This window comes from Myotis davidii, unplaced genomic scaffold (genome assembly GCF_000327345.1).
Source record: "Myotis davidii unplaced genomic scaffold, ASM32734v1 scaffold223, whole genome shotgun sequence".
Classification (NCBI taxonomy): Eukaryota; Metazoa; Chordata; class Mammalia; order Chiroptera; family Vespertilionidae; genus Myotis; species Myotis davidii.
Window position 1 is genome coordinate 2,442,598 of NW_006294609.1, and position 15,292 is coordinate 2,457,889.

Sequence of the window (15,292 nt, forward strand, 5' to 3'; positions counted from 1 at the left end):
ATCTATGTTTATTGTTGGAGATCAAAGGCTTTGCCTTAATTTCTCCAAATCAGTCTGTTTCTGACTTCATTCTCTTAGATTTAAATCGCCTCAGTACAGCAAAAACTGAATTAAGGTAAATGATAAAAATATGGGAAGCACGAAAAAACTTTTTATTTCTGTGTCCCTTTTAAAGAAAAGGAACTAGAATAAAATGTGGAGTTCTAAGGAACCTCAAAAGACCGCCCAGTAAGACATCGGATAACTAATTTTTTTTTTTGTTCTCCTTCAATGTATTATGCTTCTAATCAACTACCAACAGCTCTAAACAGTGGTTAGAGTGCTTCTTTTATTTTTTTTATTTTTCATTTTTTTATTATTATTAGTTAAGGTATCCCATTCCAGCTCTAATCATACACAGACATGAATATTTAATTGGGTGGCATGTATATGTTCATTAAAAGGGAATATTCTCTTTGTTCTTTGTTCCTACTTACACATCATTAGTTTTTTTTTCTTCATTTTTTAAATGCCAACCCAAGGCACACGAATAACACTGAACAAAGTGGGAAGATGATCTCTATGGTACCTAGAAATTTTGAGCAAGTTATATATAATTTTTGGCTGAAGTGCAAGCAAAATATAAAACTGAAGTGTTTCTTAGAATCTTATTTCCCCTTCCTTCGAACTTCATCCCACCACCAAACTACCTCTTGACCTAAAAATTCCAACTCTCAGATCTCCTAACAGAAATAATTAAACAAGAAGGCAAACATGTATGCATGAAGATATTCATTGTAACAATTTATAGTAAAAAAAATTTACAAATAATTTAAACGTCCATCTATAAAGGCCTGATAAAACACAGATTTCATCCCTATTGTGGAATAACAAATATGTATTTGTCAAAAATGAGATAGATGGATACTTACTGACATTTAATAACAATATAGTAAGTGAAAAAAGAGAGTAATAGGATAATATATTTAGTGTAAGATAGTCACCAAGCTATTAACATTTTTATCTATTTAAAATTTTTCACTTTTTAGGTTTATACCTTTCTCTCTAGTTTTTCAAAGAATATGTGCTATTTATTAAAATCTGAAAAAAAGGCTGTATCTACTTTTTTAAAAAAGAAAAACTGCTGTATTAAGCTATATTAAAAATCTAAAATTACTTCAAAAGTAAAAATTATTAAAATAACGCAGGGCTTACATTTCCAATTTGGTCCTATGTAGCTAATTAATTAAGGGGAGAGGGGCATTTAAAATGACCTGATGTGCTCCTTCCACCAGGCCTCTCCCTTAGAGAGTATGCCACTAAGACCACGTTCACTTCACCACACTCTACCTTATGGAGGATCCCACTAAGACTGATGACCAAGTCTTTGGTGCTCGTCAGTAAAGGCACCATTTCCAGGGCTTTGGCCAGGAGTCTGGCGTGCTGCTGCGTTGTGGAGGCCGAGCTCGCGTCCCCCTGGCTGTGGCTGGCGTTCGTGTTGTGGAGCAGAGTTTCAATGAACAGCTGAAGAGCTGCATCACAGTTCAGCTGAAAGGTGCTAAGAGAAGTATTCGGTTACACACCAATCCCTGCAAATGCACACGTTTCCACACAAATATCTCGGAAAACTTAAGTCCCTGCTCCTATCGCTGAAATCTAACCCTCCTGTTGTCCAGTCATTTTTTCTTAATAATATATTTTATTGATTTTTTACAGAGAGGAAGAGAGAGGGATAGAGAGCTAGAAACATCGATGAGAGAGAAACATCGATCAGCTGCCTCCTGCACACTTCCTACCGGGGATGTGCCCGCAACCAAGGCACATGCCCTTGACCGGAATTGAACCTGGGACCTTTCAGTCCGCAGGCCGACGCTCTATCCACTGAGCCAAACCGGTTAGGGCCTGTTGTTCAGTCTTATAATCAATCAGCTAATCTACCTGTCACTGGAGTTAACTATTGCCTTTAAAAAAAGATCAAAGGTTATTCTTGCTCTTCCGCCATCTTGGGGCCTGGGGAGGCCTGTTGGCACCAGGACCCCTCAAATGACCAATATGTCTGGAAGGCTGTGGTCCAAGATCATTTTTGTGGCTATTAGCAGGGTCTCTGGAACCAGAGAGAGCAAGCACACAGCTCTTCTTAAAACTGAAGGTATTCATGCTCAAGCTGAGACTGAAGTCTATCTAGGCAAGAGATATGTAAATTGACGATAATATGCAATAAAAACTGTAAAAATTAAGAGATGTGTGAAAGCTCTTTGAAACTAGTAATGTGCCAGGAAACAGGTCATTCTATTAGAAACATCTAAGATATAAATTACCAATCATCTATTCCTACTCATCACAGTAAATTTTATCTGTAACATTTAATCTTTAATTTTTTTATTCACTTATTAAACTATTTTTTAAAATTCTTCCTAAATCCTACTTTTCACTGATTTTTTATTTAAGATTACCTTGCTCCTAAATTGATCTGAGTTAGAAGTTTAATTGCTCAAAAGCATACTCCCAAATTTCCCTGACTGTGGGAGTCATCTGCAGCTCCTATTAAGGATCAGATTCCTGGGCCTTTGCCCAGGCCTGCTGGAGAAACACCAGGGAGGGGCCCAGGAATCTGTATTTTTTAAATCATGTGTCCTAGGTGATGCTTATCATGAGGGGAGTTTGGGAAAACACTTAAAAAGGTGTTATCTTTTTTTTAAAATATATTTTATTGATTTTTTTTTTTACAGAGAGGAAGGGAGAGGGATAGAGAGTTAGAAACATCGATAAGAGAGAAACGTCGATCAGCTGCCTCCTGCACCCCCCCTACTGGGAATGTGCCCACAACCAAGGTACATGCCCTTGACCAGAATCGAACCTGGGACCCTTGAGTCCGCAGGCCGACGCTCTATTCACTGAGCCAAATCAGTTAGGGCAAAAAGGTGTTATCTTAAGAGGATTTAATCCTGGATTTATTCAGTTTGAGGATGAGCAAAAGAAAACATCATGCCTAGCCAATGTGGCTCAGTGGTTGAGTGTTGACCTATCAACCAGGAAGTCACGGTTTGATTCCCAGTCAGGGTACATGCCTGGGTTTTGGGCTGGATCCCCAAATTAGGGTGGCGGGGGGTGAGGGGGTGGGGAGGAGAAACATCAGAGGTCTGGGGACCACAGTAATAACCATCCTTACTACTGTGTTCTCACGGTAAGGATTGCCACAGTTTGTATGGCTAACAGCAAAAATACCATTCAAGTTTTAAGAGTTACCTGCAATATTCCAGAAGGAGGCTTGTGTCCATATCTGTATTCTGCACAAGAGCTTTAATGAGGTCTTTCTTGGTGAGAAAATGTTGCCTGAAAACCGGCTGAAAAGAAATCTAGAAATAAAAAGAGCAAAACAAAAAACTCAACTAAACCGAAATGCATTAGAATAAGGGCACCATTGTGCTGTGCCTTTTAATAGAAAAGCATTTTCCTGAGGCTCCCCCACTTGATTTTTAGCACACTACCCAGCTTGACCACCATTCGGAGACTTCAGGTATATTGTGCGGTGGATCCTAAATCTCTCTCGGTCACACTAACCCTTGCCTCTTCATCGGTAAGTCTGGTTGTTAGCAACAACCAGTCCCATGACTGCACAGGAGTTACACCCCAAAACACATGCCATTTCTGTAGTGGTTACATTCTTGGTAGGTCAACTATTTGCAAATTAAATAAAACGTTTTACATTTATAGTAAAGAAAACAGGATTTTGTTTGTGTTTGAAAAGTAAAAATAAGGGCCATTTACTTTTCCCTAGTCGGAGTTCTTAAAGCTTACTGCACCTGTACATACATTTTAATATTATCTTAAACCAAGTAATAGCAGCACAAAAGTATAAGGCTAAAGGCTAGGCCTGAAATTGTATAAATGTCAATTAATGCTAGACATTTTCCTATAAATGAGAAAGGTAAACAGATGAAAATGATGTCAAGCCTCTTAATTTCCTTAAAAATATAGAGAAAAGAAAATGAGACAAAAGGCCTCTACTTCTTTGAAAGCACCAGTGAGTGTACTTAATATGTACATACACACATATAAAACATATATATACATATATACCATATATACATATACATATATACACACACACAAATATACATATATATTTATACACACACACACATTATATGTATATATATTTCTCTCCCCAAAAGTAAAGAATGAGATCTTTGAAGTTTTCTAACTGGGTAGATCAGTGATGGCGAACCTTTTGAGCTCGGCGTGTCAGCATTTTGAAAAACCCTAGCTTAACTCTGGTGCCGTGTCACATATAGAAATTTTTTGATATTTGCAACCATAGTAAAACAAAGACTTATATTTTTGATATTTATTTTATATATTTAAATGCCATTTAACAAAGAAAAATCAACCAAAAAAATGAGTTTGAGTGTCACCTCTGACACACGTGTCATAGGTTCGCCATCACTGGGGTAGATATTAGAATGTATGGAATTTTCGGTGCCACAGAGAATACTTACACCAAGTTTACCAAGGCGAATACCCCACTGGGCATCAGTACTGAGTTCACGAAATCTGAGCTCCATTTCTGTTTCGTGATAGAGACTGGCCAGCTGAGAGCCCACCAGAGATATTGCCTAAAAAATGAAAACAAGTAAAATTCAACTGCACAGAGAATATGTACCAACACCTTTTAGATGAAAACAAACAATAAAAATCATAACCTTTCTTTGGGCTAATAATGTGACATGCTATAGTGCTCTGTACACAGTCATTGCTTATACAACATTCAGGTCATTCAGCTTTTGGCATGATGCCAGCAATTTAGCCTGGCTTTCCTTCATAAGAAAAGACCAAATTGTAGTTATCCTGCAAAAGCAACTCCCCCTCCCCCAGGGCAAATTTTAAAACACACACACGTCAAAGAGAAATCTTGCATCAATTAAACCTTGTCCTACAAAAAAGAACAAGGTCATAGCTCAAAGGACTCCAATATACTAGAGTAAACATAAGAGATGAGGTCTATGGCTGCGTACAGATTTTAAGAAATAAAACATTGTAATTCTTTTGGTTGAGCAATGCTTAGGACCTGCATACATTCACCAAAGTGCCACTAGTCAAGCAAAAGCTGGTAGAAACCAAGTGAGGTAGTATGACACTCCTTCTGTGAAATCTTAAGATCTGATGACAAAGCCAACTTCTTTTCCCCCTAAATCTTCAATATTTTTTAAAAATCTATTTTTATTGATTTCAGAGAGGAAGGGAGAGGGAGAGAGAGAGAGATAAAAACTCAATGAAGAGAATCATCAATTGGCTGCATCCTGCATGCCCACACTGGGGATTGAGCCTGCAAACCGGGCATGTGCCCTGACTGGGAATCGAACCTTGACCTTCTGGATCATAGACTGACTAAATCTTCAATATTTTAAGTATTGACGGTGTGAGCTCCCAGGTCATACCAAAATTTTGTCGTAATTCGCTATGCCGGCTGGGCTAAATCTTCAATATTTTAAGTATTAACGGTGTGCGCTCCCAGGTCATACCAAAATTTTGTCGTAATTCTGCCATGCTTTATCGATGAGCTTCCAGAGACTTTCAAACACGTCTTTTTGGGGTAAGAGAGTGCAGTAACTCAGTGCCAAGTCGAGATCCACCAGGCGACAATTGAATACCTGTGGGAAGAAAGCACCCAGAGAAGCAAATTCTTTACAATCAAAACAGAAAATGGGCTCTAAAAGCTCGTCATTAAACTTAATTATAGACCCTATTAAAGAACAATCGTTTCACACAAGGTTAGTTATTATAACATAGTTCCAACGTGTTTGTTTAGTTTTAATATCCTTTATCAATATTTAAGTTTAAGAAAAGCAACTATAAGAATTGTGTTCTAGCACTGGCCAGTTTTAGCTCAGGGCATAGAGCATCGGCCGGCGGACTGAAGCATCCCAGGTTTGATTCTGGTCAAGGGCATGAACCTCATTTGCAGGCTCGATCCCTGGCCCTGGTCAGAGTGCATGCAAGAGACAACCAAATTGATGTGTCTCTCTCACATCGATGTTTCTCTGTCTCTCTCTCCCCCCCTTCCACTCTCTCTAAAAATCAATAAAAAAATATCCTTGGGTGAGAATTAACAAACAAAAAAAGGATTGTGCTCCTTAGGGCACAGAAACCTTACCTTTTCTTTTGAATGGCTATCTCATCACTTTCTTCAAATCCCTTCCCCCTCTTCACTCTTTTTAAAAAATATATACATTTTTATTGATTTCAGAGGAGGGGGATAGAGAGATAGGAGAGAGAGAGATAGAAACACCAATGATGAGAGAGAATTGTTGATTGGCTGTCTGCTGCACGCCCCACACTGGCATCGAGCTTGCAACCTGGGCATGTGCCCTGACCGGGAATCAAACTGTGACCTCAACCACTGAGCCATGTGGGCTGGGCTCCCTCTTCACTATTAACCTGAGACAGCAGAAGCAACCAGAAGAGAGAGGAAAAAACACACCCGAAAACAAAACAGCTTACCAAGAACAAATACTCACTTTGTGCAACAGTGTTGTAGCATTTCCCCTGACAAACGTAATGGCTTTCTCTTTCAATGCCACCATAACTTTCCTTGAATTAACTAACATGGCCTCTCCAAACAGCTTTTAGAAAAGAACAAAAGACTTGTTAGGTCCACTTCTATGCATCATTGTGAAAACTTTCATCAATATATGAAAAAGCACAGGCAATTAATCTATAATGACAGAGAGCTGGGGCTGGGGGAGAACGGAGTAGGAAAGGGCAAAAAGGAACCTTTTCAAATATCTAGATTTTCTTTCTTCCTTTCTTTAAAATATATTTTTATTGATTTCAGAGAGGAAGGGAGAGAGAGATAGAAACATCAGTGATGAGAGAGAATCATTGATTAGCTACCTCCTGAATGCCCCACACTGGGGATTATGCCCGAAAGCTGGGCATGTGCCCTCACTGAGAACTGAACCATGACCTCCTGGTTCTAAGGTCAACACTTCACCATTGACCCACACTGGCTGGGCTCAAATATCTAGATTCTTAAATCTGTCTATACCTTTGAGGCTATATCTTTACTTTTTAGCCTATATCTTAATCGTGGTGTTGTTGACAAGGCAAATAAATTGGGTGATAAACTTCAAACATGGGCATTTTAATTTTGAAAGCTAGACTTCAATGAAGTTCATTTTTCAAGAGTTGTTATTTAATAAATAGCAACAGAGTAGTAGCAATGATCGCAATCCCTGAGACCAATCCCTGAGCTCCAAAGGCAAGTTACGAACAGGCAGCTGGTCTTCTAGAATCTGTTCCCTGATGCTGTCAGGTAATAAGTATAGTTTGGGCCACAACAGAACGAACAGCAGACGAGAGTTGTGGCCTCATGGGATCCCTGGCCTCGGAGGTTTCCTCATGTGGAAAATGGAGAGTCTTGGGGTTGTTGCACAGACTGAATATGAAATGTGTGCAAGGATCTGACCACCACCTGAATCTTAGGGACACTCAACAAATGTTTCTTAAATCTGACGAATTATTGATTTCCTTGTTATAGAGCCCAATAGGAAAATGTGGACCCTAAATGCCTTTGTTTGGCAGTGTTTCTGTGTCTGAGTCACCCAAAGTATTTGTTCTCGAACTGTACCTTTTCTTTTTTTTTTATCTTTGAATTCTTTATTAGTTAAGGAATTACAAATGTGTCATCATCCCCTCCATTAACCCCTATCTTCCCCCCCACCCTCATGCTCTCATCCCCCTGATGTCCATGTCCATTGATTTGGCTTATATGCATGTATACAAGTCCTTTGGTTGATCTCTTCCCCTTACCCCCACCCTCCCCTACTTTCCCTCTGGGGATTAATAGTCTGATCGCTGTTTCTCTGTCTTTGGATCTGACACTGTTCATCAGTCTATGTTGTTCTCTATATTCCACAAAATCAAACTGTACCTTTTCACTCAAATTGGCATCCATGAAGTTTGACACAGAGTACTGAAGACAGGTCCCAAATGAGAGAACCACAAATCTCAGGGCCAGCTCCCACTGGCTCGATTCCTGCAGGCTCTGAAGCAGGGCGGAGATGGAATTTATACAGGGTAAAAAAGTAAGGCCGTCTCCTGTGAAATGATAAAAGTATTTTAATATTTAGGTATTTTTAAACAAATTAGATCATATTATTAGAAATTGTTTTGAGGGACAGAATTACTTCTTCATTGCAGATTGATTTAAGCCAGAAAATCTAAAGTCCGCTAGATAATGAGGTATTTTGATTATGACCTGCCTATTTTGAGATGCTTAAATCATTACCTGAGGAAACCATTTCTCCACTTGGAAAACCAAAATTTATGAACAGCTTCAAAAACTTAAGGCTATAAAGCTAATCACATAGTTTTCTGACCCTTTGAAAGAATAACAATGTAACAGTAATCTTATATAATAAAAGGGTAATATGCAAATTGACCCCAACAGCAGAACGACCAGAATGATCGCTCGACCAGTCACTATGAGGTGCACTGACCACCTCTTGGTTCCTTTCCCCGGCCGGCAAGCTCCCATCACCCAACAGGGGGTGGGTGGCAGGGGATGCAGGCGGTACCAGGCCAAGGCTCCTGCCCTGCCGGTCACCCAACACACAGAGGGCGGCCCGCAGCGGAGGCGGGGCCGGTGAGCAGGCAGGAATGGCCAACCTCTTGGTCCCTCTCCCCAGCCGGCAGGCTCTGATCACCCCATGGCGAACCGGGAACTAGGGGGAGGTGGAGGCAGGGCTGGCTGCTGGCAGCCAGGGAAGGTGGCCCTGATCATGGCCCTGATTGCAGGCCAGGCATAGGGACCGTACCCATGCACGCATTTCGTGCTCCGGGCCTCTAGTAAATAAATAACTATATTAAGAACATGAGTCAGAGTCATATTCAGGATTCCAAGGAATTTCTACATTGGTATATTTACAAAATCATCATACAAAGGCCGTGCATTTCTCATGTCAAATACCTTCACTGACGGAGCAGTATGGTAAACTCGTAGAATCCAGGGGATGTCTCCTGCTTTCTACAAGAGAATAAATTAAATAAAAATCAAGAAAATAACTCTCCCGTGGAGCACACGTGCACATCACAGAGACATTCTTTTGTGCCTGGCTTCTTTTGCTCAGCATGATGCCAGGGAGGTGCGTCTACATTACTCTGTTGTAGTTCTAGTTCCAAACCTCTATAGTTTAAACTCCCGTCAATAAAGCAGAGATACACAGACAGCAAGGCCACGAAGGGGATTTACCAGCTAGAGGGACCAGTGATGAGATCAGCTCGTAAATCACAGGGAGCACCATCTGCGACTCCAGAACGATCCCATCCTCACTGAAGAAGTCGCTGTAGGACCACTCTTCATACGGGTCTCTGTGTGTTCCAAAAGAAGTCTGAAGGCCAAATCGCACAGAAAAGATGCCCATAAGGAAACTCCAAAGCACACAAAACTATCCTCACCAAGCAGAATCCAGAATCAGGGATAGTAGAGTCAAATGCAGTTTGATGGTCAAATATGACTACATAGTCTGTTCCTTCTGGTCGATGGCTTATCACAATGCCATTTTATTTTAATATCTATTTAAAATATATTTTTACTGATTTCACAAGGAGAGAGATGGAAACATCAATGATGAGAGAGAATCATTGATCAGCTGCCTCCTGCTCGGGGGCATAACGTCTAAGCACTATGCCCCCCATTGGGGATCTGACCCACAACCCGAGCATGTGCCCTGACCGGGAATTGAACTGTGACCTCCTGGTTCATAGGTTGATGCTCAACCACTGAGCCACACTGGCCAGGCCGACAATGCCATTTTATGTTATTTTATTTATTTATTTATTTAATTTTTAAATTCTCACCCGAGGATATTTTTCCCCTTTCGGTCTGCAGGCTGACGCTCTATCCACTGAGCCAAACCGGCTACGGCAACAATGCCATTTTTAATTAAACTGTTAGCCTAAGATAAGGACAATGCTCAGAGGACAATGCCTTGTTTGAGGCCCAATATTTCCTAAGACTGTGCAAATTGGAGGCAATAAATGTGACTGGAAAACAGAAGTGCTTCATGCCCACTGGTCCAGAATAAGAAACTACAAGAGACAAGTCAGTATTTGTGTAGACGATGCATGTGACTTAAAAGTGGTGCGTGTGGAGTGGCAGAGCTTTGGCTTAAGGAGAAAATTCAAAAGCATTTACTTTCATCAGGATCCCCCCGTCGTCCATCTGGCACTGTCTGGAAAGCTCGACCGCCATTAGCGTGTATTTACACAGTTCCAGAGCATCTAGGAGGAAATCTGAAAGACAATCAAGAAAAATCATTAACTAATAGTTCACTTATTTAGAATACTGACAACCTGTTAATAACCACGACTCACAAATTCTAAGGCAGGCCACCAAGCAGAGAGGTTCCCACATAACCCTAAGTAACACACATCAAAGGTTTTCTTAAGCTTGGCTGGAAAGTAAGACCAGGTATGGGGGTGGGGCAAGGAATTTCACAGTCCAGGAAAGTGAACATCGTCACGGTCCGAAATGACATCGTTACTATTTGGTGATGCTTTAAGAATCCCCACAGAGAATGGATCATAATCATCCCTTTGTAAAATGGAGATACGACCGACCTCTTCTCTCGTGACCGCAATGTCCATGTAAAGGGGCAGTGTCTGGGAGGTAAGTAGGACATGAACCATAGATCAAACTCTGTGTAGGACAAATCTTGTCACCTGGACTGCAGATGGTGGCCGCTTGGCACGCGAGGTCATGTATTTCGGAAGGAAGGCTTAGTCCCACCGGTGCCGTCATCGGAATGTCATTAGCCAACATCTGACAAAGCTTCTGACACGTCAGAAACAGCAGCTTCCCAGTGTCCATGTTGCAGTGATACTTAAACAAGTCTCTTTGGGAGAAAGGAAGAGTTGGAAGTTAGAACACTTATCGAAGGTAAATGCACTTGTCTTTCTTGGGTCAAGATACAACCACCACCAACTTTTAAAATGGCTTCATGGTCTTTAGTTCGTTTTTTCCCTCAACTTGTTTAGGATGCTGTTAGCTGTCAGATGCAAGGTGAGGTTACCTAACTATGCAGTGTTAGTCAGGTGTCTTCTATGCTACCACCTCCGGACCCAGAAACCCAAAATAGGCTCGCAGGGTGAGAAACCGAGAATCGCGGTGGTGGAAAAGGAAGGTATCACTGGCCCTCCCCGACCACCGTGGAAGTAAACGAAGCAAATGCTCCCGCCGAGGAGCTGTGGGGTGCGGAGCCGGACGCACCTGCATTTCTTCAGCGCCGTTCCCACCTTCCCGTCGCCCAGGGCCCTCAAGGTCAGCTCCGCCTCCAGCTCTTGCTCGGACACCTGCAGGGCCAGGGCCTGTCGGTGCAGCTTGGACTCGGTGCTCAGGCTCTTCTTGGCCGCCGCTGGCTCTGCAGTGCCCCTGGGTTTGTGCTTTGCCTGCGCGACTTCTTGAGCTTTGATGTACTGTTCACGGAGCTCTGCTACCAGGGAGTGATTGCTGTAATCTTCAAATGCAAGAAAGACCTCAAAGTTCTCCTGCCGCAAGGAAAGCAAGACAAAGCCCCAAGTCTGTTTAGTTCATCCGTTGTAAAAAGCACCGGGAACAAAACACCCCAAACAATTCCTTATTGTTGCTGTCAATGTAGTTTTTATCTCATGGACCCCCAGAGAGGGTTCCAGGGTCCCTTGGGATTCCATGGGCTGTACTGTGAGAGTTAAATCTGCCAGCGTTAATTTAACTTTTCACAAAGAGATCCTCTACTTTTTTCAATTTGATAAACTTATCCCTTAACTTTGAAAGTCCTTTTATTTATACAATCTTTTACATTAGGAAGACCCTGGAGCCAAAATAAAATTGTTTTTCAAATCTCATATCTTAGGACAGTTAATCAATTCAAAGGTAACAAATATTAATTTTTAAGAAAGCTGAGTTGTCTAAAATAAAACTATATAGAAAAATATTTAAGACACTATGAAAGAGTAGACTGTATATCCAGTCTCTGAAGGCCCGTGCAGAAAACTTAAAGGAGGGGCTGACTATCTATGTCAAAGGCACTGATTAGTCCAGTAATAATGTTCAGTACAGCTTAATACCTTTACCTGTAAGCTAGCAACAGTTTTAAATAGATTCAACATGTCTTCACACTCATCCTTCTTCTGCAGATTGTCTGTAATTAAAATTTTTAGTTATTGCAGACATCCAAATTCCCACATTACCAGAATTTATAAAAGCCAAATTTTAATTAGCTAGGTCTATTGAGATGCTGATTTAAGACAACTTAAGTTCAAAAAGAAATCTAATTATTCTTTCAGAAGGTACAAAAGAGAAGCTTACAGGTTACAAGAGAAATGGCAATTTTTCTGAAATAAATTGTAGCTTTTTTCTGCCCAAGAGTTACTTTGTTAATCATTTTATTTAAGTTCAAGATTAAATAGGTTCCCACCCCATCATAACCAAATGATAAGAAGAAATATGAATAAAAAGTGCAAGGCACCAAAGAAATCTAGTCTAGCATGAAATAGCTTCCTGAAACATAACAAATGAAAAGTTGATTTTAGATGCATCTATTCTTATGCTACAAATCAAAAGAGTAAGGCAAGGAAGACTTTTCATGAAGAAAAGTGGGTGGGGTCAGCAAAACCATCAGAGCAGAACAACTGTGGGTCAGGATAAGATTGGCGTTGACGCTCCCTTCTGAAAAGGATAAACTTTAGAACAGAGCCAAGGTGAGGGCACAGAGGGAGACATTACCTTTCTGAATGTCGCACAGTACTTTAAGAATGTCTACTGATGTCTTCACTACAGACATTCTCCAGGCCTTGTCCTAAAAAGAAAGATGCAAAATGAAATCTACGTCCTTATTTGCCGCTTTGGTAGCACACACACATGACAAACACATGAAAACTATGGGATCAGAAAAAACCATAAGAAATTGCTGGAAAGTCCCTCTCAGGAGCACTCCCAGTGCATTACCGCATTTCAGGTCTCGCTCCCCCCCCCCACTTCGCTCTGCCCCCCCCTGCCCACCAGTTACCTTTGCCTTTCCCTCTCCTAGAGCTGGGGAACCAAGAAATGCCCCCCCCCCGCCAAAAAAAACCAAACACCTCATTTCCCTAAAAGTAAAAAGATTATGTGAACTGCTGAGACAGGTTAGGAGGTATCTATCGCTAAAGGTTTAAAAATCTCAGCTACCCTGGATAAATTAGGTATTTGGTTCCTTATCTCTATAAAGAAGTGAACTGGCTCTCTTGAAAGTATTTCTAAGTTTCAACCTTCTAAGATAATTTATATTTATGCTGTTTCTGTGGCTGACATTTGATAGTAATGACTATGTCCCATACAATGAGGAAAATTGCTTATACTGCAAGGCATGATGGGAAACTCCTAAGTAAACAAAGACTTCAATTAATCCTAATTCATTTAGTGTGGGCTCAAGCCAAAGCTCCAAAGCAGCCCTATGTGGCTTTTTTCTTTATTTTTTTAAATTTTAAATTCTTTTTGAATTTATACCAACTTAATTTTTTATTATTGAAATGGTTTTTTTCTTTTAAAAAAATGTTTTTTATTGAGTTTGAGAGAGAGAGAGAGAGAGAGAGAGGGAAACATCAATCGGCTGCCTCCTGCCCGCCCTCTACTGGGGATTGAGCCCACAACCCAGGCATGTGCCAAGAATGATTGCAGCCCTGGCCAGTGGGCTCAGTTGGCTGGAGCATCATCCCATATAATGAAGGGTTGCAGGTTCAACCTGCGGTCAGGGCATGTACAGAAGGCAACCAATCGATGTTCTCTATGACATCAATGTTTCTCTCCCTCTCTCTCTCTCTCTCTCCCTGATCTGGAATCCAACTGGTGACCTCTTGGTTCATGTGTTGATGCTCAACCACTGAACCACACTGGCCAGCTGGCTTTTTTTCTACGTTGTGCATTGACACAGGAATTTTAATATTAGGCCATTCTAGCAGTGAGAAAAGCAGATATTCACATTTGTACTTTTACCCTATTGCTTCCTCTCCATAAAAATTAGATTTACCTACATTTTATTCAGTGAAAATCTCACCTCTTTAGAATCATCTGGTTTTTCTTGCATTGCCAGTCGTGCCCATATAATGACCCTTTCTGCAGTCTTCTTAGCTTCCTCTGGGGGCAGAGACCGCAGCAAAAGGACACAGTCCTCACCCTATAAACAGTGTTTGCAGGGGAAAAAAACAGCTGACACCTTTGTGCAAAAAAACAAGTTGCACAAAGAAGTAAGTTGGGACTTACTTCTCATTTTCTATTTAAAGAAAAAAAAGGTATTTTGAAAACTAGATTATGGTAAGATAAAAACATGAACATTCTGTTGATGATAGCAAACAAAGAAATTAAATTAAAATGCCACTCTTTGTACTTTGTAATTCTATGCTTATTGAATTATAGAAAAATAACGACACTTCTGAATAAAAATAAAAAGCCCATATCCTATTCTGGAATCAAAGGGTACCACAGAAAATGTAAGACGTGAATCTGAGTTTTGTTAAGTAGTAAAGAGTGTGAAAACCCATTAGCTATTCACAAAACACTTTTACAGACCCTACAGATATGAAAAACATGGTCAACCTAACATTCAGTGTTTTTATCTTGGTATAATTTTATCTTATGTTAATCTATGTAGATAATTTGGTTGTTTTGAGTTTTAAGGGTTTCGCTAACAAAGAAACCACCCGGAAGAAAGGACACTATAACACATCCGCACCTGGTCTCTATCTATCAGGTCTATAACCCTCAGGCTGTAGATTTCATCAGGAGGCAACATGTAGGCTTGGGCCACCTTCAAAGCGTCTTCTAAGGAGGATGGGACATCTTGTTTGAGAATGTATCTGACCACCCTCTGAAACAGACAATACACACATTAATTTCTTTGTTACAAAATCTCAGAGAACCCAAAAACCATCCCTTCGAAAGGTAAAGTATTCATTAAAATAAGGCAGTGCCCTAATCTGTTTGACTTAGTGTATAGAACGTCGGCCCTCGGACTGAAGGGTCCCGGATTTGATTCTGGTCAAGGGCATGGTTGCGGGCTCGTCCCCAGTGGGGGCCGTGTGGGAGGCAGCTGATCGGTTTCTCTCTCATTGATGTTTCTAACTCTCTATCACTCTCCCTTCCTCTCTGTAAAAAATCAATAAAATATAGTTTAAAAAAAAATCCACTCAAGATGACTGGGAAGACAATTACCTCTCACTTTCCCAAGTTCCCATCTGGACCAAGATATTTGGAATTTAATCTTAAAGAAACTGCCAAACACTGCTCCTGACACTGATG

General features: G+C 40.7%; 1 protein-coding gene across 1 annotated transcript in view; it reads right to left on the bottom strand.

Moving 5' to 3' along the window:
• The window catches only part of KNTC1 (kinetochore associated 1), an 87,612-nt gene that overhangs the window by 42,374 nt on the left and 29,946 nt on the right, over positions 1–15,292 (bottom strand). The window contains exons 29-44 of the mRNA XM_006768977.2: positions 15,213–15,228; positions 14,727–14,861; positions 14,052–14,171; positions 12,746–12,818; positions 12,094–12,161; positions 11,252–11,529; positions 10,705–10,877; positions 10,178–10,275; positions 9,233–9,371; positions 8,951–9,007; positions 7,913–8,079; positions 6,498–6,602; positions 5,502–5,630; positions 4,479–4,595; positions 3,226–3,335; positions 1,330–1,537 (exon numbers count right to left, since the gene is read on the bottom strand). Of these exons, the coding sequence (XP_006769040.1) occupies positions 1,330–1,537; positions 3,226–3,335; positions 4,479–4,595; positions 5,502–5,630; positions 6,498–6,602; positions 7,913–8,079; positions 8,951–9,007; positions 9,233–9,371; positions 10,178–10,275; positions 10,705–10,877; positions 11,252–11,529; positions 12,094–12,161; positions 12,746–12,818; positions 14,052–14,171; positions 14,727–14,861; positions 15,213–15,228 (1,993 nt within the window). The remainder of the gene's footprint in view (positions 1–1,329; positions 1,538–3,225; positions 3,336–4,478; positions 4,596–5,501; positions 5,631–6,497; positions 6,603–7,912; positions 8,080–8,950; positions 9,008–9,232; positions 9,372–10,177; positions 10,276–10,704; positions 10,878–11,251; positions 11,530–12,093; positions 12,162–12,745; positions 12,819–14,051; positions 14,172–14,726; positions 14,862–15,212; positions 15,229–15,292) is intronic.